Source organism: Gallinula chloropus (assembly GCF_964237585.1).
Source record: "Gallinula chloropus genome assembly, chromosome: 11".
Taxonomy (NCBI): domain Eukaryota; kingdom Metazoa; phylum Chordata; class Aves; order Gruiformes; family Rallidae; genus Gallinula; species Gallinula chloropus.
The window spans coordinates 18,808,122-18,834,389 of NC_140096.1; the positions used below are offsets into that span (position 1 = coordinate 18,808,122).

Consider the following 26,268-nt stretch of genomic DNA (forward strand, 5'->3'; position numbering starts at 1 on the left):
TGAATACATTTCAGACCCACTATGGGCTGCTTCCTCTGCCTGAGACAAGGGGATTTAGAGCTGTGGTACCTGGAAGATGCTAAGATACGTTAGTATCTATCCCATCATCAAGTTTACTTTATTTCTATCAGAAATGCCTAACTTGCATTTTAACAGACGCATCAGGGATAATGCCGCTTCCTCTGAGTGCTGCTGGTGGTGGGGTGTGAGACCTAGAGATCGGCTGTCTGTGGGGAAGTGTCACCCACATTGTATTAGTTTCTCTGCCTCATTCCTCTCCCATCTTCTAACCTTAGTTTGCTTTTAAGTGTTTTTCCAAGCTGTGGAAAGCTACTGACACGGAGAAATACTCAACACCACAGAGAACACAATCCTTCTGCATTCTCTATCAGCAAGTGTTTTGTAATTCACTGTTCTAGTAACACTTAGGTTTTCAAACACTGCTTAATATATTTAACTCTATGAATTCAGAACGTGGGTGTCTGATAACACATCAGATCTGTTCCTCATGCCTCTTGTCTTCCCCACAATCACGCTGTATTAATTCTTTCCACAGTAAGCAGTGCCTAGAATCGTGTTGGGAGTCTCTTCAGAAGTAAGATGCCAGCTAAAATTCAAAGCAACACGAAGCAATTTTGACGTGGAACTTGAAAGTGCTGCAAAATTATACTTGAAGAGATCAAGCACCCCTGTTTCAAAAGCTGCTCAGTCCTTTTGCCTTCCAGCTGAGTTGTAAATGATCTGCATTAGAACAGTTTAGGTGAGCAACAAAACATCTATATGTAAGCAGCAAAAAGACAGAAATAGATCAAGATGAGTCCAGAATTACTTCGTGAAGCAGCTTGGAGCCTTCTCACTTAAGATCTGCTTTCTGAATCGTTGTAGGGGAAAAATAACCCTTCGTCCACGGGGATGGATTCGGGTAGGCTTTAAAAGGAAAGGGTGACACGAAGCTGTCGCTTGGGTGCTTGGGTTTGCCTTGTGAGGAGGACGGTGTCATCTGGGGTCACCTCTGCTGCCATCCTCCCAGTGCCCCCTTCCCAGTGCTCCTGTGGAAGCGGGCCAGGACGGTTCCACGCTGGGAAGCGATGTAAAGGCGATGAGCAGGGTTTCATGGCATGGAAAATATTTGATCTCTTCTGCCAGTCTTCTCCCTCTTTTTTCTTAATCTCGGAATATCTCCATGGACAACGTTGCCTAGAACTGTAACCACTTTGGACCCAAGAGTGTGGTACCTAATAATTACTTTATTAATTAATACTTTTTTTTTCATTTTGTTCATTTTCTTTCACTTACTTTAAACCCAGATTTTTATTTGAAGTGAAGAATGTAGCATGGATTGTTACAGATCCCTCACACACCCAACTGGTTTGGGGAATAAAAATTCCAACCGAAACTCATGTTCAAGAGTTCCCAAGTATTTAAGCAAAAGCATAGTAATTGCCTCTAATTGCCTTCGAGGAGTTAAACTTGTGGCATTGTGACTGAAGGCTACACAACCTTTTTGGGTAGCTGGGGAGAGGACGGATCTGGCGTGTGTGTGATTCGCAGCCCTGCTCTGGGGTGTCTGTTCTGCAGCACTGAATCCAGGGAGGTTTAAGTGGCTGGGAAGGTGCAATGTGAGGGACTTTGCATCCCCTCCTTCCCTGTCCCTTTGCTCATCCTGTGTGCTGGTCCCATGGGCAGGGGCTGTGCCTGCCCTGCCAGCACAGAGCCTGTGTGCTGAGCTCTTGTACTGCTTTGCCAGAGCACTCCTGCCCCACCATGAGCAGCTCGTGTCCTTTGCCATCTTACCAAAAGCTGCAACTTCTGTTGTAAGAACAAAACCAGTGACTCGGGCAGCCCAGGGGTTTGTGTGAGTGGCTTGGTTAGCAGTGAAGGGGGCTGAAATGGGAAGCGTGTTTACACTGCTGTTCTGGGAGAATGGAGATGAGCTCCAGAGCTGGCTTGTGGTGGCAGGCACAGCCAACCGAGATGTCTGAGCTGAACAGCAGGCTTTTGGCACATTAATTGATACCCAGATGTTTTATTGAAATGTGCTGGTTAAAGAAAAAGAATGATTGCACCCCCAGGATGCACCATCCCAGCTCATGGCTATATCTCATTCAACATTTGACTTAGATTCTTGTTTTTCACACCATTCAGATAACTTCCCTGAACAAGGAGCGGGGCAGACTATGGAAAGCTGAGCAGTTGTTGCTTGTAGTGTCCTAGTCCTCTACAATCCTCATCTATTTAGCAGAGTGAGATAACTAGAGGGTAGAGTGGTGTATAAACTCATAGATGCAACGCACAGTCTTGCAGGCTTGCGCAGAGCAGGTTGTAAATCAGGTGGTGCCACTTAACATGTGGCTTCGTATTCTGCTCTGAGTAGATAAAAGGAGTATATAATAGGGAGCAGGTATTACTTATGCCAACTTTATACATACTTGGCTCTGATGCTCTTTTTAGGAATGTTTCTTCCTCCAAAGAGCCAAATAAGAACTGTCGTCCTGAAAATGATGACTGATTAACAAACTGAAGCATGTAAATATTAGGAGAGGGAACAGTATGTGGCCCTTATAAAGGGCTGTAGCAAGTGTGGAGAACAAAACAACTGGGCTTGGTTCCTGTGGATACCTTTAAAAATTAAAATATGAAGTAACCCCAGAGGAGCTGGCTGTACAGCTGTTGTACGTCAGCGGCACCGCGTGACTTTCAGTAAGGAAAAGTACAATGTAATGACACCACAGGTAAGGAGGTATCACTTCTTGTTGGAAGTGTAGCTGGCCGAGTTGTAAAGGCTTCTTTCTCTTCTTCCATGGCTAGTTTTGTTTAAGACCTACAAAAAAGTTGGTAAAGCTGAGCTTTTTTACTTCACAACGTGGAGGACAGTACTGCAGATTAACCCACAGGGCTGGAGGTATTTTATTGACACCACAACGGGGAAAGCCGAATTCTAGTTTATTTTCAGAAATTTCACAGCTTGGTAGTGCTGTCTGGCAGACTTCCTCTGGATTCTGAAATGACTGGATAATAGGATTGGTCTGAGTAGAAAGCTTTGCTAGAATGAGGACTTCAGCTAGAGCTAACCTGTGAGCTTGCTGGAGATCCTAATGCACACATGTAAATGCTAAGAGTTTGGAAGAAGCCATTAGTTACTGATCAATGTACTTAGTGTTTTAATTCACGTATCTGTTCTATTTAGAACTTTTCCAAAAGCTTCTGTCTAAATTTAAATGGACTGTTTATAGCAACCAGCCAGTAATACAATATACCAAGCAAAATGTGCTGAGCATATGAAACAGGCAGGGTTATTAAGCCATGAATAAATCAGTGGTTCAAATCAGCTTGCACTAACAATAGTGCCCATTTAAAGAAAATGTACCATGTAATTCAAAGTGTTTCAGAATTATTAATAATAATTACATTCTTAATCACCAGGAGGCAATGTTTCTTTCCCTTGCAGCCGAGGAAACCTTAGTAATGCAGGATTTCTCCTTTTCTAGATGTAAGGCTCTAATTTCTCCATAGCAATAGTATCGGACACGTGCTGTTGTATGGGATTACTCCCCTCTGCTGAATGGGGAACCTCAGAGGAAGGCTGCAGATTCAGTTCGTGTACTGTTTTAGGGAGAGAACGGCATTGACTCTTAATTCCTCTTCTGTGGCGACATGCTGTGCAAAGATTTGGGTTTTGGTGTTTGGAATTGGAACAAAAAGTCAAAATACCCTGCAGACCGAAGAAGGTTGATTCCAGCTTGTCTGAACCCTTTGTTACTGCTGAGACACAGAAACCTGTCATCTTAGGCAGGTGTATCAGAAGGCATTTTGTTCTTTTGATGAAAGTTGCATTGCTTTAGCTCTTAGTACTTGAATGTTCCTTCCCTGAGAAGATGCTGAGGTCATACAGCAACGTATTGTGCTGTTGCTGATAGTTTTAGCTGCTTCAGCCTTCCTGGCTATTACACGGTGGTATTGTTACAGCTGGGGTTACAAAGCCATGCTGTTGTACATAGAGGGCAAAGCTCTGTTTCCTGGCAGATGAGCTGTTTTGGGAAGCCAAGAGGTATGTGTGAGCTTTTTGTTAAGTGAGACCTGCTGGGAGATGCGCAAGCAGTGGGGCCTGAAGGGGAAACTGAGTCTGGACCTCAGCTCCTAAGGCCGTGGTCTCTGGGAACAAGGAATTAGCACTGGGCTCCAGTTAGAAAGAGGGAATTGTCTGCAGGCTGTGTGTGACTACCTCTGCTCAAAACCGGGCATAAATTAAACAAGTAGTGCTCATAGTTTACCCATGAGCTGCATCACTGCTGACCTGCGGGGCCATAGGCAGCTTCTACCCTGTGCCAGGAGGACAACAGCGTGTTTGTTCTTGTGCAGTGTGATTTACAATAGACCTCTCCAATTATCCCCCAGAAATAAGCTGGTGAGGTTTCTCTGGAAGAGATCTCCAGGCGCTTTGCAAACTCTCACAGACTGCAGGCATGGAAGCGTTGACAATCCGGGAATGGACCATGACCATATTCAATTGCATCCAGCTTAAAGCATGAAAGGTTTCCAAGTCAAGGGGAAGCTGCAGGATAAGTGCTGGATGCAGCAATCCAAGTTAGGAGTTAGTCAAGGGCTCTTCTGATTCAGGTCGCTGTTGTTGCGAATCCCCAGTTAACCCAGCCAGCTCCATCCTCTTCCAGTGCAGCAGCTCCAGTCACAGCACCTCCAGCAACGAAACGTGCTTCTGGGACCATGGTGGGGTAACAACTCCATCTAGTTGAGCAGGAAGAGTGTTGCCTCCTGAACTCAGTTGCGTGTGCTGCAGTTCAGCTTTTCCCATCTAAACTTCTCCCTGTCTGGGGGACTGTGAGGAATGCCAGGGTAGGTAACAGGGCCATGCTTCTGCTGGTTTTATCCTGCTGCTTTTGATTGTCCTTGCATGCCACAGGGTCCCGGGGCTGCTCTGCAAGGGCTCTTCAAAACCAAGTATCCAGTTTGGGAGAACTGCCTGAGAGCCAAAAGGTGAGCACGCCAGAAACACTTTGATTTCTGTTTCTATTCTGCCTTTTACTGAATTACATCCTTGCACTTGTAAACATCAGTGGATGCAAGGAAGGCAGACCTTTTGATGGCAGAGTAGGAAGCTGAGGCAGTGGTTTGCTTAAGGCTACGTGGCCATTAACTGGGAAAGCCCTTGCTTGAAACAAGAATGGCTCTCTTGTTTGTCCTTTCAGCCAGTGCTCCAATATGAGACAGTCTCTGACTAATTAAGTGCAGAATTAGGCAGTGTCATCATCTCCTGCCTTCTAAAGAAATACAGCACAAAACCTGTCAGCTCTGAACCCTCATGCGCTGGGATAACCTGGAGTGGTCTGGCTGGTTAGATACTTAATTAATTTGGTTTTTCAATGTTTATTTTGTGCCTGATTGAAGCAGAATCATCCCATCCCCTCTGGAAATCAGCATCCTTCAGGCAAAATCTGTAGCTTGGCCCACAGGGTACTTTTCAGTCCCGGGCATTTCTTGGCGGCTGTTGTGGTACCTCTACAAAATCAGCTCCTGGTGTGACTAAGCTCTGTGTTCTCCTGTTCCCTCCTGGCAATCCCAGAAGCGTTCATGGGTGAAACCAGTGACTGGTGGTGTAGAGAATTTAGGAGTGCTGATATTCGGGGACAGGTATGGCCTCGACCTCTCTGGTGGGGGAAGGAAATCTGTGGTCTGGTCCAGGATGGCGTTGGCATGGATGCTACAGACCCATCAGCACCCTCCATGTTGAATGCTTACATATTTTTAATGAATATTGCAACACCAAGTGAATCATGGTAAAATCCAGTCTAGTAAGATTTATTACTTTAATATTGGAGAGTTCCAACTGATACCAGATTAACATATTCATGGGGTTTGAAAATCACTTGAGTTTTAATGGTTACCTTTTAATCTGAAATCTTTGCAAGGGTCTCGTGTCCCTTCTGCGCTAATGACTCAGCCTGGCTTTGTTAGAAGTTGAATTTCTTTACATGGTGTTTTGAGACTAAATATGAAAGGGGGGAAATGGCCCTTAATTTTAACAAGTTCCCATTTGGTTTAACAGCTGCTGAGGGTTCTGTCTTGTCTTTTTGGCTGTGTTTGCCACTTTGGCAGCGTGTTTCTGGCTGTCGGAGTCTCACAGAGTTCTAATGAAGTGCGACACTTTTTTTCCTTTTCCACCCAGCTGTTATTTGTCATTTGATATAAATCTGCTGCTTTACAGTGTTATTCCTGAATAAATGATAAAAGAACAGTTCATATCAGAAGGCAGTGCTGGCATGAGTGCTTCTGCTTTGGTGGTCACGTAGAAGAAGGCATCGTTCTCCTTTTGAGGGATGTGTTATGTAGCTGGATTTGGGAAAGACTTTCAACTCCCAGGGGAACCAAAGCTGACCTCTTCCCCTCTTCTGCTCTTTGCTAGTGCCTTGTCCTAATTAGCAGTTGAACCTCACACCCTGCACTCCTGGTGTGGAGATGCTGGCTTCTGGTTTGTTTTTCGTTGTGGTGTGGTCAACACTAGTGTTTCTCTGCTGTGGTCCCAAACGAAGACTCTCACATCCAGTGGGTTAGCAGACATTGGCATATGCTCCTCGGGGTGCATCTCCCCCACCCTGGAGCTGGGGAGATGTGGCAGCTGGAGCTGGCTGACATGACAGCCTGGGCAGGGTGTGTTCCTGGGGGGGTTCTGGGGTGGTTCAGACTGGAGAGCTTGCTGCAAGAGCTGGTCTCTGTTATTTTGTGTAAATGTGTTGCTAAAGCTGTGGATCCCAGTTCCTTCTAGCTCTGGTGGTGCAAATAACTCCCTGGGCTCCTTAGAATATGTACAGATGCTTGAGTGTGCTAAACACCTCACGTGGCTGTGCGGGGACAGTCCTGTGCATCTTCAGACTGAAGATGACCTCCTGGCTCTCAGAGGTGTTTCTTGAGCTGCCTAAATGAACCACAACACGTACTGGTGCGTTCACATGCTGGCAGGGAATGCACACCGGATCATGCTGCGATGCCAGCTCCATCAGAAAGCAGAGAGTCCTTGCTGGACCCCACTCAGTTCCTCATTAATGTGCAGAGCTCTCCTCTGTTCCCGGCAGCATGCCAAGCAACTTTTTTGGACAGAATTTCTGCAAAGCTCTCTGCAGAGCACTCTCAGCTCACCTTAGATCTCCCTGTCCTGTGTTTCTAGCTGCTTGCTTTCAGGGCTCCCTATGGAGAAGGAGGTGGGCAACATGCTGTGACTGTTTGTTGCCTACCTTGATAGCTGCGTGTTACGCTCCTGCCAAGGACTAGAATTTCTCATCCTTTCTAACCTTGTCAAATCTACTGCCTCCCAGGAAGGTATTTTTAATGATATGTGATACTGCAAATGCCCTTAAGATTTCAGGATGAATGTATGACATCTGTGTGCTCATTTGGTCACGAGGACTCTTCGCTAGAAGCCACTATTCTATGTGCCCATGCTTTGCTTCAGCTTTAAGTATTCTGTTACTTTAGAGTGTGTTCATAAACAATAATACTTCACTGGGGACAGTTAACAACATGGGACTTCATCAACTGAATGAAAAGTATCAGTGAATCCTACTAAGACAAGGAAATAGAGGGTCAGAGATGCTTCTGAAGAGACTGGGATGCAGGAAGCAGCATGTTTAATGAACGATGGAGGTTTTTTTCAAAAATGCTGCTGTTAGGTGAAATCCAGGAGTGGGGACAAGGGCATGTCAGAGGCATTGCACAGAGTGAGTGAGGTTTTTCTTTTAGAAATGTATGAATCTTGACATTTTCTCTTGGCTTTGTAGAGGATGGCAAATGAAAGTGTGTCCCTAAACCTGGTAGGAATTCCAACACTTTGGGAGCAAAAGGCAGTGTGAAAAGATGTAGCTCCTCCTCTGTATTGCCCCTGCCCAGGTGAAGGTCTCACGCTGACTTAAGGTGCTGTTCAGTTATTCCTTTGTTTCTGAGTTTGCTCAACCAGTACATGTCTAAACCCTCTTTTTGTAGCAAGCAGGGTGGAGAGGAGCTTGGATTTGAGTAGGGGCAATGTCCTTGATCTAGAAAAGCTCTCTTTTTGCCAGCAAATTTTAGGAGATGCTGTGCCTGGGGGAGGTGGTCAAGTGATGTCACAGGGTCCTTTCCAGCTCTGTTGCCCCCTATGAGTTTCTCTGTCGTGCACTGGCCATGGAAACACTGACGAGGGGAGCAGAGCATCCCTTACCAATGCCAACTGAATTAAAAGGCCCTCTCGAGGTTAGCCTGCGTGCCTGGCTCTAATGGGAGTCATGAGGCTCAAGTTACACGTTACGGCTTTGAAGTGTCCTGGTATGGATGTTAAGTTGTTTCAGAGAGAAGAAATGTCTGTGATTTATTTCTTGCTGAGAAAAGTTGAATAGAGATAAAAAGGGAAACGGGGGAAGGGAAAGTTTAATGGGACACTAAAAGCCCCGTCATTTGATGGTGTTTATACAACTCTAAAAGTAGGCCTGCCTTTATCATTACAGAGGAGATCAGTTCAGGATCTCCTGATCATCCTCAGTTCAGGATTAGGCAACTGAACTGAGAACCTCAGAACTCTTTGGCTCACACGGATGGCCTTTTCACCACCTTTGATTCTTTCTGGTGGTCTTTTGCTGAGGGTAAAATGTTGTTTGTGCAAGAGCAGAATCCAGCGATGCCCTTTTGCTGAGAGCTGCTGATGGCAGAGACATCTGCCAGCCCCACCGGTTACACCTCGCGTGTGTGACACCTCCCTTTTGTTGTGCGTGTTGCTGCCTACCAGTATGGCTGGTTACTTCCAGAGGTTCCTCCACTAAATTAGGTGTCATAGTCCCGTGAAATCTTACTCTCCTTCAGGCCAGTTTGGTATTACCTGCTGAGATCAGTGTGAGGGCACACTCAGTTGAACCGTTTGTTGAGATGGGCTTGCGTTGGAGCTCATGTGTTTAGTGTGGACGTTACTGCAAAAACACCTTGGCTTTTTTAATTTCCCCACACATTTCACCTCAAAGATAAATAAGTTTCATCAGTCATTAGTCAGAGAACAGTCGATGTCTTTCAGAAATGTTTGGGACTTCCTAGTCCAGGTTTCTGATATCATTGATGATTTCTTGTTGCCCCTCCTTCACAGGAGTCCTGCCAGCCCTGGGGAATATCTGAAGTGAAGCTTTTGGTGATGTTCTGGGAAACACTGGTTTTTAGACGTATTTCTGGGAAAATTGAAAAGGTCCTTTAGGGCATGTTTTTTTGAGGTTATTTTTCCCAGTATCATTAATATTATTATTGAATTAAGTGTGACTGTTTGCATTGGACTTTTGCCGATGCAATTGTATCAGAGTCCCTAAAGTGTTCCCAGGTGAAAGTAACTTTTCATTTCCAATGGGATTACTAAATAGTTGTGAATGAACCACGAGGTCCAGAGTAGATTTACTTTCTGATCTCCTACTTAAATGCACGATTTCTCTTTCAGTTCGCACAGTCGTGATAAAGCCGTTAAACATTTGGTCTCCTTCTTTCCCCATCTGTAATGTGAGGAATATTACTCATCTTCCCAGCAGATTGTGAAGGCTGGATGAACAGTAATTCATGCAGCTCAACCTTTTTCCTTGTCATGGAGCTGTGTGCTGGGTTTGGAGGCCTGACTCTGCACAGGAATGCAGGTTTCCCCCCAGATACGTTGCTTTCCTGTCCCTCCCAGTACCATTTCTCTGCCAGCCTCATCCTCACTGTATGTCTGTACTGTGGCAGTACCTGCTTCTTTGTGGCCTGGAAGGAATTCTGTGGACTAAATCTACCCCATAGCTTTTTGTATAATCTGCTTTTATAACATTTGCCACCAAATGTTTGAAAAAATATATTAAGGTCATCAGAAGAAAAGCCAATCGATTGCAGCGCAGCACTGAAAGGCACACCAGGACCATGCTCCAGCCTACAACAAGGCTATTGCCTTGGAGATAAATGGGATCCCAATTGTGTTTCTTTTCCCTAACTCTAGTGGCAAATGCTGTGCCAAAGCAGAATAAATGTCCTACCCTGATTATCACCCTGCTACTGCAGTAACACCCGAGCCTTCATTTAGGTGACCTCCATTCAATTCAGTACTTAACTGGCAGACCTTCTGCTTTCAGTGCTAAGCAGATGAGCAGAAGGGAGCTGGCTTGTTACAGGGATTGGTGAAAAGACCATTTATGAGGAATCTGGTATATGCTCAGCACATCTCCATTGGCACCAGGGTGTGCTGGCCCCTGCCCATGAGCCCTGGTCAGCGAGGTCTTTGCTTGGCCAGTGAATTCCTTGCCACAAGCCCAAATCTGTGAGGGACCTCAGAAGGCCAGTTTTGGATTATTAGGAAGGCATCCAGCCTTTAGCTGATCAGATCCTGAGTGTCATGGTGCAAATTTGTTGCATAAGACAGAAAGCCCCAAGCTGTTAAGTCTGGAGGATATCTAAGAGCTCTGAGGAGAGAATGAAGATGGAGAGAAACAGGCTGCATTCCCTCTGTCTCCTGCTAGCCATGTTTTCAGCATGTTTGTGTTGCTCATAGCAGGAGGAGGATGATGCTGTGTAATTATAGTGAGGACAGTTTTAACAGCTAAGGCAAATTAAATGCAGCTCTGTCACAGCAGACTGCACTGTTCATTTGCCTGTAAGCAAGTCTGCTTTCCCCCTGCAAGTTCTGCATCCTGCAGACGCTCTCTGCATGATGGCTCTCATCCCTGCATCCCTTTTTCCTTGGGCTTTGACACCTGTTTGCAGGACAGTTTTTCTTAATTAATAAGCCTAAGTTTTTCTCTGCAATACTGTAGGAAAGTGCAGGGCAGTACAACTTCATGGGTTTTGAGACAGCTTGCAGAGGTAGTGGATTGACAAGCCCACTTGCATTGGGTTTGTCTCAGATTTACCATACCTGTGTGAGATCAGACTCTGGCTCAAGGAATGGCATTTGTTTACCCTTGCTGAAACAGCTGGGAAAGAATTTTCAGTTATACAGTCTGTATGGCACAGGCTAATCTGTCTTGTCAGTGGAAAACAGGAATTCACAAAGTTCCTGAGGATGCAAGAGCTGCTGCAAAGGGGAACAGCCCTCCTTACACCAACCCAGGATGGGAAAAGTGGATAAGCTTCCTCTGGGCACACAAGCCCACCCCAGTGTCCGCAAGCTAAGGATGCTCAGAGCATAGCTGCTCTGCCTCAGCACGTGTACCCAGCAGAATGCTGTTCTGTTAACCCCAGCTCTTCTGTTACTACTTCTCCAATTATCAGTTTAGGCTTAATTATTTCATGCACTGATTTAGTTTTTGTCTAAGAATGACCTTTATGTTTTTATGGCAGCGGAGTTATTTTTATGTTAGCCTCTTGTTGGACAGAGTGCCAGAGGTGATACTGATGCCAGGGTCAGTGTGTGTCAGTGGTCTTTGCCCAGCCCCCATTAGAAAGTCAGGGTGGATCCAAGGCAGTGTTTTGTCATGCTGCTTTGTGTTCAGACTGAGTGTTTTCTCTGTGCTCTCAGCTCAACCTGTTCTTCTGAACTTGGGAACTGTATGATATTACTTTGCTTCAAGTCTGAATCTTTAAAAAGCGTATTGGGGTGTATCTTGAAAATGGCATCTGAATTTGGTATCACAACATCTAATGCAGCCCGAGAGCGAACCTACCTGTGTGCTCAAAAAGCTCTTATAAAAAGCACCTTTAAGTCTTCATAGGAAGGTGGCTGCTTTGAGTCCCTACCTCTTTGCCTTGGACACTCCTCACCCCACACAATTTCTCCATTCCGTCCTAAGGCTTAACCAACAGACAAGCTGCAGCCTGAAATCTGTTGCCTGTAGCAGACTTGGACAAAATTTGGTCCAGAATGAGTTAAAGGCTAAATATCCTTCACTGAAAGAAACATTTTTGTGTAGTGTGGGTTTGTTTGGAGTTTGTTTTGTTTTGTTTTGTTTTTTTAATACCTGCATCATTTCCATGTACAATTCAAAAGAGCTACAAAAAAATAAAAGATTGCCTCTCCCCCACCAACTAACCAGAAAGAGCGGGTACAGGAGAGATTCATCCCTGGGACTCCAGAGGCCAAAAGAAGCTGTTGTGGCTGGGTAACATCTGCTGCTTGTGGTGGAGGTCCATGGCTGTAGTGACTGGTGTTGTCACTAAGGTTTAGTCAGTAACCCATGCTGGTGAAGCACAAGGAGGAGCAGCATCCAGCTCCGGGGCTCAGCTGGGTGGTTTGGCAGAGCTCACCAGGGCAGTCAGACATGATTTTTATCACTAAAATCAGCTGTGTGCTCAGATCTGGCTGTACGCTCTGCCTGTCAGCTGCCCAGGAATCGGTTCCTTGTACGTACTCCTTTCCAGGCCGTGAACACGCTTTGACCAGCACCAGTAGCAAAGGAGCATTATTAAGTCTATTAAGCCTGAGTTCATGGATTTTGTTTTAGAATAGTAACAGATGGTGGATGGTGGCGGTGCAGCTGCCGGGCCCGGGAGAGGATGGATGCTGGTTTGTCAGTTCAATGGGTGCTGGCAATAATTCACATTTATGTTTATACAGGGCCTTTCCTGTTTCAGAGCACTTTACAAACCGGTGGACAAATAATGGGCTTGGAGTTAACGGGGGCTGGTAGAGCTCATCTCTGTGCTGTTGTGGCCAGTGTGTGAGGGTGAACCTAAAGGCGTGAGCCTGCGCTGCCTACACAGCCTGGATGGGAAGTAGGCAGCTTCTTAAAATCCCATAATACCACTCAGCAGGGATTTCAGGCAAAAAAGGAGGATAAACAACTGGAATCCAGAGGGTGGCACTGGTAGCCAGGGCCTCGAGTGAGAGTTTGGGCACCTGGACTCACACTCTGACAGCTGCAAGAGGTTTTGCTTGGACTCTGCCCACAAATCTGCCATGTCCCATGAGAAGCTGCCACAGGGAATAGGTACCCATCAGCCATGCTGTCCTGGCAGAGTCAGACAGAGCAGACAGTGCCACGTGGGCTCAGGAGGTGCTGAGGCTTCCTCTTGCTCAGTGTAAATTGGAGGGTAAACTCAAGAGCCACCTGCCTTCGACACTTGGTCTCCATCAGGCCTGCTGGTATGTGTGGGCAGGCAGGCAGTGTTTCTGAGCCCAGCTTTACCCTACTTTATTTGGAAGTGATACCAGGACAATGGAGCTTTAAGTTGATAGGCTTGCTGTCTCATGGCCTGACTGCATGCTAGGAGTTTGATGGATGTAACAGTTATGTGAGAGGAGTCTGGGAGCCCAGAAGGGCTACTTTCTAGCGCTTTTTTGGTATATATTAAAAGCCAGATCAAGCCCGCCACTTATTCTTCCCCTGTTACTAGCAGTTGCCATAACTGCATCCAGGAAAAACATCACACCAACAAGACCTAAATTTGGAAATCCAGAAGAATTACAGCATCATAGTTTTCCCTCATGTGGCGGGTCAGAACTTCTAGGAAAACACAGGAAGCAGTCATTAAAAGGCACGCTGAAAATTGTTGGAGGTAGGTAAAATATCAACTTTATGTAGTTTCCCCTTCCTTTGCAATTATCTTCAGATCATCTTTTTGGGAAGGTGTGTCTAAACTGTGTTAGGATTAATGTGGAGTGACTGGGAAGCTTTCCAAACACCGTTCCTCTGGGATGGTCTGGAAACTTTTTTTTTCCTTTTTTTTTTGCTTAAATATCTGAAACTCTGAAAATGATGAAGTTGCTCTGCAGTGGTATCAAAAGAGGGCCGACCCCTTTTTTTAAGGGTTCAGAAAAAGAGGTCGTTAAACTCATTTTTACTCAGTCAAGAGTGAATGTTCAGCTACGATCTGCGTCACACCGAGGGAACAATCACCTCCTTTACATTGTTTTCAAAGTAATGGCAAGGGAGACAGGGATACGAAATCGTGCAAGCAGGGCTGGTCTCTAATTTCCAGCACATTTCCACAGACTTCTGAGCTCAGATGTGACTTTGAATCTGGTTGGCCTTCGCCAAATGAAAGTGATGACTCTCTGGGGCATGAACTCTGGAATGATTGCCCTTGTCTGCGTTCAGTTAGAGCAGCTGAAGGCATGGCTCAAATGTATTTTTGACAGCAATACAATTAAAAGGTCATGACCCAAAAGTAAGTCTAAAATCCAGTAGTCCAGCCCTCCACCTGGCAGCGTAAGCAATTCCTTTCTTTAGCCATCAGCCAAAATAATATATGGAGCAAAATAAAATAAATGGGATTGAAGTGCTTGGGGAGCTGGTCCTTTCTCCTTCAGTAAGAGCTGGGAGGCTTTTCTCCTCCTCCTGGAAGGGAGTTGATTTCTCAGCTCCAGAGGGAACAGCAGTTTTCACGCAGCCATGGTGGGATACTGATGAGGTGGTTAATGAAGCTTGCGGTTGTGATGCCGAAGTGATGCCAAGCCGTCTGGTGACGGAAGGGTGCCGAAGGAGGCTGGGTTTGCTGTGCAGACTGCTGCCCGCTCTGCCTTGGCTGTGCTCCTGCGCAGACGCAGGGCTGGCACAAGGCGCTGGAGCAGCATCAAGCGCCCACAGCTTTCCCGTAGGGAACGATGCCAGTCAACCAGGTAACGGTTGGTAGCCCAGAGCATATTGCTGTTCTCTGGCTTCGTGACTGTGCTGAGAGATCTCAGAGGACTTTTGCCAGGAAAAAGTTAAATTATTCTGGAGTTTTATTCTTTTTCCTAGGACCTTCACAATGTCCTTAAATTGGATCTCTCCATGTTCTCTAACCTTACATCCTAAGGATGCTGTGGGCTGGCAATACTTCCCGTCCTGTCTGTTCATTGCCCTCTGTATTGTTTTATGCGGCAGAGTCAGAATTTGAGACCAGCTGGCAGCCCAACTGCATTGTCTGTTTAACTGCAGGAAGCCACACTTTATCCCCCTCAGAATCCTGATGGAGTAATGATAACAGATAATTGATAGAACGCTCTTTCCTTTCTTTTGCTTATTCCTCTCTTTGAACAGGCTCCCTAAATACACAAATAAAATCCTCAATTAAAATGTGTGGATTAATGAATTGAACAACAGGTTTATTTTTTTCCCGTTGCCTGTGTCTCAGGAGAGTTTCTCTGCTTTTCACTTGTGTTCCACCATCACACATTTTTGGTTGTCGGAATGGGTAAGTACATGTTGGATGGAGATGCATCAGTGCTTATCAGAATGCTGGAAGGAGACAACAATTAACAGTCTGGGATTCTTCACGTGCCATTTTGTTGCTGTGTGCACAGTGTTTGCAATGCCCTGGAAGCCAAGAGCTTGCAAGGAGCAGCGACACAGGTCGTAGCCCCCTTTAGAAGGATGGTTCTTAATGTTCTTTGGTGGTTCTTCATGCTCTCACTGCCTTCTTGGGAACAACCCTTTAGATGTCATGATGTAAGAAATGCTTGTCAGAGGGAGGGCTGCAGGGTCAGGATCCCTAAGGCCAAGGTGCTGTTATCCATCTAAATTACAAGCAGTATGTGATCAGTCTGATTGCACACGCACAGCGGTATCTTTAAATTCTAAAAAGGACAAAATTGGTCTGAAAGGGTTTTCTAGGAGCTGCCACTCAGTCTGCAGAACAGAGCACACACTTCATGTCTGCAGGCTGGAGGTTAGTGAAATACAAGCAAACACACAGCGAGTGGCAGGTAAAAAGCAAAGAAGCAAAGGAGGCTATCGAACTAACAGAGTCTTGATGCATGCTGAATAAAGCTTTTATGCCTTTATCTTTTTGCTTGGGGCAAGCAGTACATTTTGTTTCTGTTTTGCAGTGAGAATAAGCTTTGGAAGGTTAAATACAGAGTATTAAGTTATGGTAAGTGGTCGTCAGAGGCTTACTTTACAGACATGGCCCGTTAAATTGTTTCATGAACCTTATTATATATATCTCTGAGGTTGATGTGAGTCTTAATTCCAATTTATTTCCTTGTAGACATGAGTCTGCCGAGTTTTTCATAAAACCTGGAAGGACAAACATAAAGTTTTAAGATGGTTTTTATTAGAAGACACCACTATTAAGGTGTCGCCACAAACATAACAGTCACTCCAGTAAACTATTAGCATTATGTCATTGTGCATCTTAGCGGGTTTTTTGCAACATAGGTTTTCATACCTGCTCTTCTAGTTATTCTGGCTGCAGCCCAACAGGTGCTGGGGTCTGATCTCACTGCTGGGAAGAGGTTGGGACAGCAGGGGGACTGGTCATGCAGTGAGCCCCCATGGCACACTCGTGTCTGTCACACTCATGGGCCACCTTCTCACCTGCTGGCCCTGAGGCTGTTGTGTGTGCCTTTGTTTGCCCCCAGATGCTATGCTAGGCACCAGCTATTTGGGAACAGCTCAGCTAGCATGGTGGCTAGCAAGAAGGGCAAATCTGGACAGCAAAGCCCTTTTTTCTCCTCAGTTGGAGCTATGTTGGTGTAACTCCTGTCACATGGGACGTTTCAGTTTCAACACTGGGCTTACAGATAACAGCATTAACTTCAGGCAGCACTGAGCATCTGTACCATGTTAACCTGAAGCAAACAGCTCTGTAATATCTCAGCAAGGGATGTCAGAGAGGTTTATGTGGGTAACAGAGAACAGTTTTGGATGTTTGCTTTGGCCCTTTTGCGATTGCCAATTTTCAAAACAGTATTTTACCTCCTTCTCCCCCAAGACACCTTTAACTCCACTTGTAGGATCAGGAGGCCTAAAACACAGCTTGTGGGTACTGAGGGACAGCCCACAGCTGCTGTGTGGGAACAGCAGGGAGAGGCTAGATCTCTGCAACCAGAGCTTGTGGACCCAGGGATTTCAGGCAGCCTCCTGGGGCAGGCAGGGCCCATGACCCTTGTACTTGCACAGTGATGCTTGGCTGATCTCTGTGGAAGAACCATGGCCTTTTGTATGTAAGTCAGGTGCCGTTGGGCAGCCTGCCATTGAAGACCTTTATGTATGTGGTTTATTGATTTGCAGAACTCATTGCAGTTATTTCCATCTGTCCTAGCACCAGGACTTGGCAATGAATCCTCAGATAGCCTGTGGCAAAATGAGAGGAAGGGTCAGGGAACTGCTGGGATACAGGAGCAGGCTGTTGGAGTGAGCAGAAACAGGATTGTAGGAGGTTGGGAAGGAGGAGAGGAGCTCAAAGGCGGGAAGGAGTACTAGGGCAGAAGGTGTTCTGGGATAAATTCCCTTTTGTATGACTTTTACATGCTTCTCGGCACTGCTGCTGGGCTTCAGGTTGGGATCTTTTTTTTTCCAAGATGATTTGTGGATTTCACTGTGGACAGTGTATTGTACCTGTACAGCTACAGCTTTGCGTTGGACCTCTGTAAGGTAAAGAGATTTACAAGTTTCCCTGTAAAGGTGCCCAACCAATATTGCCAGCGTGCTTGTGACAGGCTTGCCTTTCTTCACCAGTCATGCTTCTTCATGTATGACTCCATAACCAGGGGATAGGGCACAGTGGCTAACAACCAATTTATACTAAGTAGAAGTTAAAAACAGGACGGAAAAAGTGAAAGCTGATGAGGAAATGCAGTCACATGGCAACGAAGAGAAAAAAAGATACATCTGAAAATAGTGCCACAGAAGCAGATAATTTTAAATTTGAGATAAAGTCCCTGCTGGTATTATTCATGGCCAGGACTCCTTTATTTTATAGTGGAAAATATAAAGATAAATAAATAAATAAATACAGTAGTGAGGATCAGCAGCAGGAGACTGCTCTTTACCTTCCCTAAAAGTCACCCATTAGATGGCTTCCCATTCTGCAATGTTATTGGGAGTGAGAGTCCGGTCTTATCCTACAGAGGACAAGGACACAAGCCTTTGGCCACACAGAAAAGCAGGGATTGAGAGGTTTTTAACTCAAGTTACTCTTATTCTCATAAATTGCCAGCAGCCAGTTCCCATACTTTGCAGGGTGTGTTCTGCAGACAAGGTGCCCCATCGTTTCAGTACTCAGTCATCAAAAATGCACTGATTTTTCAGGACTGACTGGCAAGTAGCTATCATATGGGTCTGACCTTCATGTTCATCTCAGAAAAAAAGTGCGGTTGACCACACTGCCAGATCAAACGGAAGATGGGTTTGTTCCTGTGAAATAGTACCCAGTGAACTCTTCTGACCTCATTTCCAGGCATCTGACACCCCACCAGCTGATGGGAGAGCCAAGACTGCAAGGTGAAAGCACAGAGCAGAGGATGGCAGGTTTGGTCTCCCAGTAAAGGAGGAGATGATTAATTCTGGTCTTGATAAAACCATCTTTTTTCCTCTGCTGGAACAGCATGCAATGAAGTGGTGTCAAAATAATACACACAATGCTCTGCTCCTGGATTGAATCCAAACTGCTGAGTCCATCCTGTGAATATTATCTTTATAGACTCCCCAGCCTTTATTTTTACTTCCTCCCAAGTACTCAAGATAGTCAAGAGAGACTGACAGACCATTCCTTTCCCCCAGCAGCTGGCAGTGATGTGAGGCCAATAATTTTCTCTATGATTTTGCTAAGGTGTGGATTAAATCCAATGATGTGCTGTTTGAAGTAGAGAATATCCAGCTTTGCTCTGCTTTGCCTGATTCAGAACTGGTGTGAATGTGGCCATTTTTCATTCCCAGCAAATGCAGAAGCTTGCTCACTGACTGCTTGGGTATATAAACACGGATCCAAGTGAGACAGGTCCAGTGAGTAGGGAGGGTTGTGGTCCCATCCACAACCTGCCTGCCTCCAGCATCCTCTGGAAGTCTCCTCAAATGGGTTCCTGATTACCCCTCTGTTCTCTGTTTTGCTGTCTTGAAAATCAGTTTGGAAAACCTTTCCAAAAAGGAATTCTAGTGCTGGGGATGCATTTTGCTTTCTGTTGAGGTGGCATATTTTCTGTCAAAGGAATAAGAGTTTTCCTGCAGAAGAGCATTCTCTCTCTAGGGAGCCTGCATGAGCACTAAGCCTGACCACAGGTGGTTCTGCCCTTGACAGTGGGCATAAACGGGGTTGATTATATGTGGACCAAACTCAGTGACTGCGTTTTAAAAAGCTCTAAGTAAGATATTAAATCAGGAAAAAAAGAGCACAAAAGGCAAACCTGTGTATGTGAAATGTCTCTCTAAAAATATTTCAGCCCTTCACATGAACTCTGCTAATATTTATTTTAAAATGATGCTTTGTGTCAGCTGTCTCAGCTCCCCACTGCCGTGGGCTGTTCTCAGGTCTGGGCTCTTCCAGTCAGTGTGAAGTGGACTCTGCTGCTTGATATGAACTGTTGACTTGTCCTGATAGTTTTTGTTGGCAACAAACACAGCAATGGGCCAAGTGCAATGGCAATGTGCTGTGATTTCTGCCAGCCCTTGGGTGTGTTTTCCAAATACTGAAGTCAGTGACCTAGCTGAACAGAGATCTTGGAGAATCCCTTCATGGATACTATAGAAAAAGACCTCTTTTTGGTGGTTTTTTTCATATAATCTGGTAGACAGCAGGATATGAGGGTTTGAAGAGAAGGTGTGGGTGTTACAGGCTGGGATGTTGCCTGTAACACACAGGGGCACAGGTGTTAACTCTTTGATGTGCTAAATGCAGCCTCTGCTGGTACTTTAGTATTATTTTCCTCCCTGCTGCTGCAGCTATACCTAAAGTTAGTAGAGTCGGGAAGAACAACTACTTCTTCCAATGTTCTGTCCTCTAACTGCATGGTCGAACTCCTCCTGAAATGACAGTTTGTCTGGTCATCAAAACCTGAATTTTGACAGCTGTCTTGTTCAACATTATAGCTGGTCCTGTAGTTACATCGGTTCCCAAAAGACCTCAAGGCCTTAATGCACTCTTCTACTCTGACTGGCAAACTGAACAGAAAGGCTTTTTGCCTACCTAAAAATACACTAGACCTATAAAAAGAGCAGCAAGTGCTGTTAGGAAGTCACTGGTTGCCCAGGTCATGGGAGGCTGCTCCACATGGTGGAGTTATAGAATGTGTTAGGTTGGAAGGGACCTTCAAAGGTTGAAGGACCTTTACAGCTGACAGGGCTTATCCCTTCCAACATGCCATTTTCAGTCCCGCAAGGCTTAAATTATTAGCACAGACTCTCAGCTCTCCGTTTTCAGACAACCTGCCCAGACCAGTGCTGGGGTGATTGACCTTCCATGTTGCATTGGACACCTTCAATATTAAAAGAAGAGGAAAACATACCAGATAAGACAAGCACATACAGGCTGGCTGCACCATGGCTCCTGCAAGAACACTCACTCCTTAGCGTGAACACTGTGGAAATTCTGGTGAAAACATGCCTGTTTGTGGGCAACAGACCTTTCCCATGCAAGTGGGGCCAGTGCAACAAATGAACTACTGGAAACCTCACCTGCCTGCCACAGTTTTTTGGCCACGTTGGACAGACCTTATGTAAAGTGTCACTATGGGATCTTACAGAAAGATCGTGTCCTATATAGTATTGTAAGGAATGAAGTTCTCTGCAGGACAGCAAATGCTAGGTGGCTGCCTGGTGACTACAGTCATGCTGGTGAATAAAGGACAGCGAAATCCTCCTCTCCTACACAACTTAGAGGAATGCAGGAACCTGACCCAGATTCAAATATTGTTAAGAAGGAATATGAAGGTTGATCATGCCCAGCTACTTGCCATTGCTGTCACCAGCATAGTAAGTTCTGTTTTCTAGGGTTTCAAATTCCAAATGGAGGGTGAAGCCCGTGTGAGGAGCTCGGAGTTGTTTATCTGAACCTATGATAACCTCTCACAGTCTCTTCTCTTGTTTTGTAGGCAACATCTTTGTCGTCAGTTTGTCTGTTGCGGACCTCGTGGTTGCAGTTTATCCGTACCCTCTGATCTTGAGTGCCATTTTCCATAACGGATGGACCATGGGAAGTGTCCACTGCCAGATAAGCGGGTTCCTGATGGGTTTAAGTGTCATTGGCTCCATTTTCAACATCACAGCGATTGCAATCAACCGCTACTGCTATATCTGCCACAGCCTTCGGTACGATAAACTTTTCAACCTGAAGAACACCTACTGCTATCTCTGCCTGACCTGGATACTCACAGTGGTGGCAATTGTGCCAAACTTCTTTGTTGGCTCCTTGCAGTATGACCCCCGGATTTACTCCTGCACCTTTGCCCAGACAGTGAGTACATCGTACACCATCACAGTGGTGGTGGTTCACTTCATCGTCCCGCTGTCCATCGTGACGTTTTGCTACCTACGGATCTGGATTTTGGTAATTCAGGTCAAACACAGGGTGAGACAAGACTGCAAGCAGAAGCTCAGGGCAGCTGACATCCGGAATTTCTTGACTATGTTTGTGGTTTTTGTGCTTTTTGCTGTGTGCTGGGGACCGTTAAACTTTATTGGCCTCGCTGTTTCGATTAATCCTTCGAAAGTGCAGCCGCACATTCCAGAATGGCTTTTTGTCCTGAGCTACTTTATGGCCTATTTTAACAGCTGCCTCAATGCTGTGATCTATGGGCTTCTCAACCAGAATTTCCGCAAGGAGTACAAAAGGATACTGCTGACACTCCGGACTCCCAGGCTGCTGTTCATCGACGTCTCCAAGGGTGGGACCGAAGGGTTGAAAAGCAAGCCCTCTCCAGCTGTAACAAACAACAACAACCAAGCTGAAATACACTTATGAGTCAGAACAGTGCTATTTATTTTGGATTACAGTCATATATAGAATATATCAGAGCCTTTCCAAGTGTGCATTTCACAGCTGGTGCTGCTGGGCCCCCCGTGCAGGGAAGGAGTCTGCTATCTTTTATGCTTAGCTTATCGCAGCAACACCAAGGCTTTGAGTAAGGACTTTCAGAATGGAAATGGCTGATTTTTTTTTTTTCCTATGCCATCTTTCACCATGTGCCTAATTAATTGGTTTGGTTGCTTTTGCCACAAGCATGCCAATACCCTCAAAAAGGGAAGCGTTCAGGGCGCCCGGAGAAATGCAGTTGTGCTTGAAATGCAGCCTTCGAGAGCCAGCAAAATCACCACGTGTTACAAACAAACCTTTCTCATTTCCCTCTGAATTCTAATTTTGTTTAGCATTAACATAAGCCAAACTATAGCAGACGAAGTGTAAACTGCATGACTTTTTACATTTTTGGCTAGGTAACAGTATTAGCAGCAGGCATACGTAGGGCATGGGGACTTCCACTCTGTGTGTGTGTTTGTTTTCCCTTTTCTTGTCTCCCAAGGTTTAGAAGCTAACCTGGGCTGGATATGAGGCAGGAAAAAGCCAGACTTAGTGAGTGTCTGATGCACTCCTTTTAATTGGATATCTACAGATATTAGGTACCCTTGCACTCTCTTCCCCAAGCCATGAGTAAGAGTACAACATACGACATAATCTAATTACAGGAAGATATTTGGAGCCTGATTCTAATTTAGGCAGTATCCTGTCAGGGCCAGCATTTATTCCAAACATCTTTCAGAAGTCTCTGCTACATGAACATCATAAAAAAGATGAACATAGCTGAGTCCCACTTGTTTAATGCAGGTGCCAGCTTTTAAGTTCCAGTAATATTTACACCTGCAGACAAAGAGAGAAGGGGAAGGAAGTGTTTGTTCCAAACATCTCTCCTTTTGCCCACCACAGAGCATCAATTTGATGGGTGGGGAGGGGGCGGGAAGTGAACAATTTTTTTTGCACTTTATTGATGTACAAAACTGTAAGTAATTCATGGAGCTGGGAGAGCAACTTAAGCAAATTCATGCATCAGTGCTCAGCTAAAGCCTCTGTTATCTTTGTCATTAGAAACAATGCACTGAAGTGCTGGGAAGGCCAGTATCAGGTTAGGAACAAGCATGTGAGCAAAGGCTGTTTCTTTAATGGTGTGTGTGAGGGGTGACAGCAGCTGTCTGTAAATACAACTACTTCTTTTCCCTTAGCTTCATTGTGAATTCATCTCCTTACGGTTTCAAATGTGTGGATCCTGCTTTAAAATGGTGCCATAAGATCAACAGGTAAAACTCCTCTGGTGCAACTCTTCATTCCAGCTGGGGAGCCTGGCTTGCTGCTGTACCAAGAGGCACAGCAGGAGCTGTGCGATGGAGAGGAGCAGGTCTGAGCCCCATAGGTCTAATGAGGACAGCCCTGCTCCTGGTCAGAGAGTGCAGTCTTCCCTCTCTTATCACAGTCAAAGCAGGACCAGTTCCCAGGGCTCAGCCCTGGAACATGAACTAGACTCTGTGGTAGCGCATGGTGCCTGGAGATGGAGGGACGCAGGGTTTACAGGAACCTGAGCAGGCTAAGTGCTGAATCCTCTGTGGAGGTAGAAAAGCCATTTGTGTATTGCTTGCTGAACGCAACTTGTGGCTCAATGTCCCTTCTGCTGATTTTTGGGAGGAAGAGGAATTGAGAGAATTTAAGGCCCTTTATGAAGTGGGCTGGAAAACACTGTGTGGCACATGGCTTCAGTGAGGACTGCGGTGTGTGCCCTGCCAGGGGAGAAGGCTGCTGCAATGCAAGGGGGTTATCATCATTTGTAGGGCACCCTGGCACTTTGTGACGTTTCAGATTTGAACATCTCAGCCCCTTTCAGATGGTTATTGTTTTAAAATGCACCGCAGCCGCCCTCCCATAATAGGAATCAAACCGAGTTCTGTTTTGGCCTTTTAATCTCCCTGAGCATGGCCAAATAAAGGTATCTTGACCCACTGAAATAATGTGGTCCGTTTGCCTTCCAGCAAAACCAGTCTGGACGAATTCACACCATTCCATGCAGACAAAATCATTTTGAGTCAAACTTGGATAAGAAAAGCACCGAGGAATCCGTAACTGCAGGGAGTGTTTGTCCCGTCGCGCCAAGGAGATGTCCCGTGTCCTATGACTAGTCTTCAAAATCATTTGCAATTAGGCACAACAGTGCTAGTTAGAATCACATTAGCAAATAATTCTAAGCATCTAGCGCCAAGCCAAATATACTCCTTGAAGACAATGGTGAAGAATCTTGTCCAAGTTTGCCAGATGTCTCAAATGCCCACAGCTGAGGTTTCATCTTGGGCATCCTCCTCCTTTTGACCCAACGCTCAGTGGAGGCAACGTGTGTGTTTGTTTTTTTTCCTTTAAGCATGTGTTTGCACTATTTCTTATCCAGGCTCCAGAGTAACGGCCAGCGAGCATGTGAACCAAACCAAGTAAGCCAAAGAGGTCCCGGACACACAAGCCGCGGGAGTCTCTGCTGGTGGTAGGTAGGAGGGGGAGCAGCAGCAGGAGCACAGAAGGGCATCTCCCCAGGACTCTCTTGCAGAGAGTCACTGCTGAACCAAACTATGCAAAGTGATGGGGGGATCTGCTCATCTTCTGCTGTAGGGTCTGAGCCCAGCTCTTGCCCACATATTTGCAAGGCACAGGCTAAGTACCAGCTGTTCTGGAGTGTGTCCTGAGCAGCTCTCTGCACGTGCAGGGATGGGTCTGCAATCAGCATGTCCATCTAAGAGCACAGAGAGCTTGGGGTGTCCCAGTATAAGTGAGGGCTGCCCAAGAGTGAGCCTGGAGCTGGGTTGATTCAGCCACCAGGGTTGGAGTCCTGAGCTCCATCCTGCTGGAGCTGAGGTTTGCAATATGAAGCGTGAAAAGCAGGGGACGTGGCTTCAAACAGAAAACACTGTGCCATTTGCTAGCACTTTGATACAGAGGCAGTGCTTAGGATAGGAGAGATTTTTATACTGATTTTAAAACTACCCAAGCAGCTCCTTATTTTTATGTTAAGCAATGGTTAACAGGGTACAGAGAGTTTATTTTGTTACTATTTGTTTACAGAAAAAGGGAAGTGTGTCTTAAACTTGGAATCCTGAGCAGTGTCAGAGCTTCCCTTTGGGAATCTAGCTTTAATCCAAATTGGGAGTTTTCAAGGAGATCCTACAGTTTAAACTTGAGCTCTTTCAATTCCACCTGGTGTATACCTGGCCTTAAGTCTCAGAAATGACATTGGGATCTCCTGTAAACTGGCTTTAAATCGTCGCTTGTTCTGGATCTTACCTGGTGGTGTTGAATACCTATCCTAGCCCCAAACTCTAAAATTGTCGTAGTGGATATGAATTTGTGGAGAGGTGGTATTGCTATGAAGGAAGATGAATCTCTTGCCACAAAGAAATACTTCTGGATGTTGCTAATGAATGTTGTTTAATCTATTTAAGAAGAATGTAACCAATATATTTATATACAAATACATACTGCATATGCTGTTTCCATTTTATCATTTGATTAAGAATCCTTTGGTATACTTCCCTATTGCTATTTTTGTTCATAAAGTAGATTCATTCCCTTTACCCATTAAAACTGTAATAAATCTGTCATTCAACTGCTTATTGATTTTTTTCCCCACTTGCAGTTATTTTTTAATAAATATTTGGAATAACAGCTTGTGTTGTGTTGACTCTCAGAAAGCAGATTGAATTGGCAAGTATCATTAAGTTCAGACATACCTCAGCTGCTGAGCTCAGACCTGGAAGTGAATGAGTAAGTTCATCTGGGACATCTCCTTGGATTCACATGTTTTTCTTCCACCTTCTAGAGGGACATCTGCCTGATGCATTACAGCCTTCCTCACCCAGGAAGAATCTTCCTCCCTGTTGCCGTTGAAGTGTGGAAACAAAGGGAAATGGGCAGCCTCTTTTCAGTGGTCTGTGGGGACAGGACAAGGGGCAACGGTCACAAGTTGGAGCACAGGAAGTTCCACACCAACAGGCGGAAGAATTTTTTCACAGTGAGGGTGACAGAGCCCTGGGACAGGCTGCCCAGGGGGGTTGTGGAATCTCTCATCTCTGGAGATACTCAAGACCCATCTGGACACTGACCTGTGTGATCTGCCCTAGGGAGCTGCTTTGGCAGGGGGGTTGGACCTGATGATCTCTGGAGGTCCCTTCCAACCCCTACAATTCTGTGTATCTGTGAAACTGCCTCACAGCTGGGAAGGAAAGCACAGCCAAGCTGTGAATGGGAGCCTATGAGAGCCAGGGGGAGCATGAGTCAGGGCATGAGGTGGCCTTTGGGTTGTAGGGAAGTGCTGGGGACAAAGAGGACTCCCTCTGGGCTGGAGGCACAGTGAAGGCTGCCATGCACTTGATCTCTATCAAGGAGATTGGTGAGGATGAGGACTTCTCTATCAATGATTTTCTTCCTCCCCACTTGTGTTCTCTTTGGAATGCATTTTGCTGTACTCAGGCAGTTCTTCAGAAAGTAGGTTTTGTCCATAGGTTGTAGCAGTTGTATTTTGAGGTCCCTTCCAACCCCTATGATCCTGATTCTATGATTCTGGAGCTGCTTTTCGGGGAGTCTCAGTTTCACTTACAAAGTGAGGGTGTGTGGAGGGTGGTCCAGTTGTAACTGCAACTT

General features: G+C 45.6%; 1 protein-coding gene across 1 annotated transcript in view; it reads left to right on the top strand.

The window, feature by feature from the left end:
- GPR50 (G protein-coupled receptor 50) overlaps positions 1 to 21,570 on the top strand; it is a gene marked incomplete at both ends in the record, with an annotated part of 35,591 nt that extends 14,021 nt beyond the window's left edge. Inside the window, one exon of the mRNA XM_084269307.1 lies at positions 20,702 to 21,570. Within this exon, the coding sequence (XP_084125433.1) occupies positions 20,702 to 21,570 (869 nt within the window). The remainder of the gene's footprint in view (positions 1 to 20,701) is intronic.
- Between the last annotated feature and the right edge of the window lie 4,698 nt (positions 21,571 to 26,268).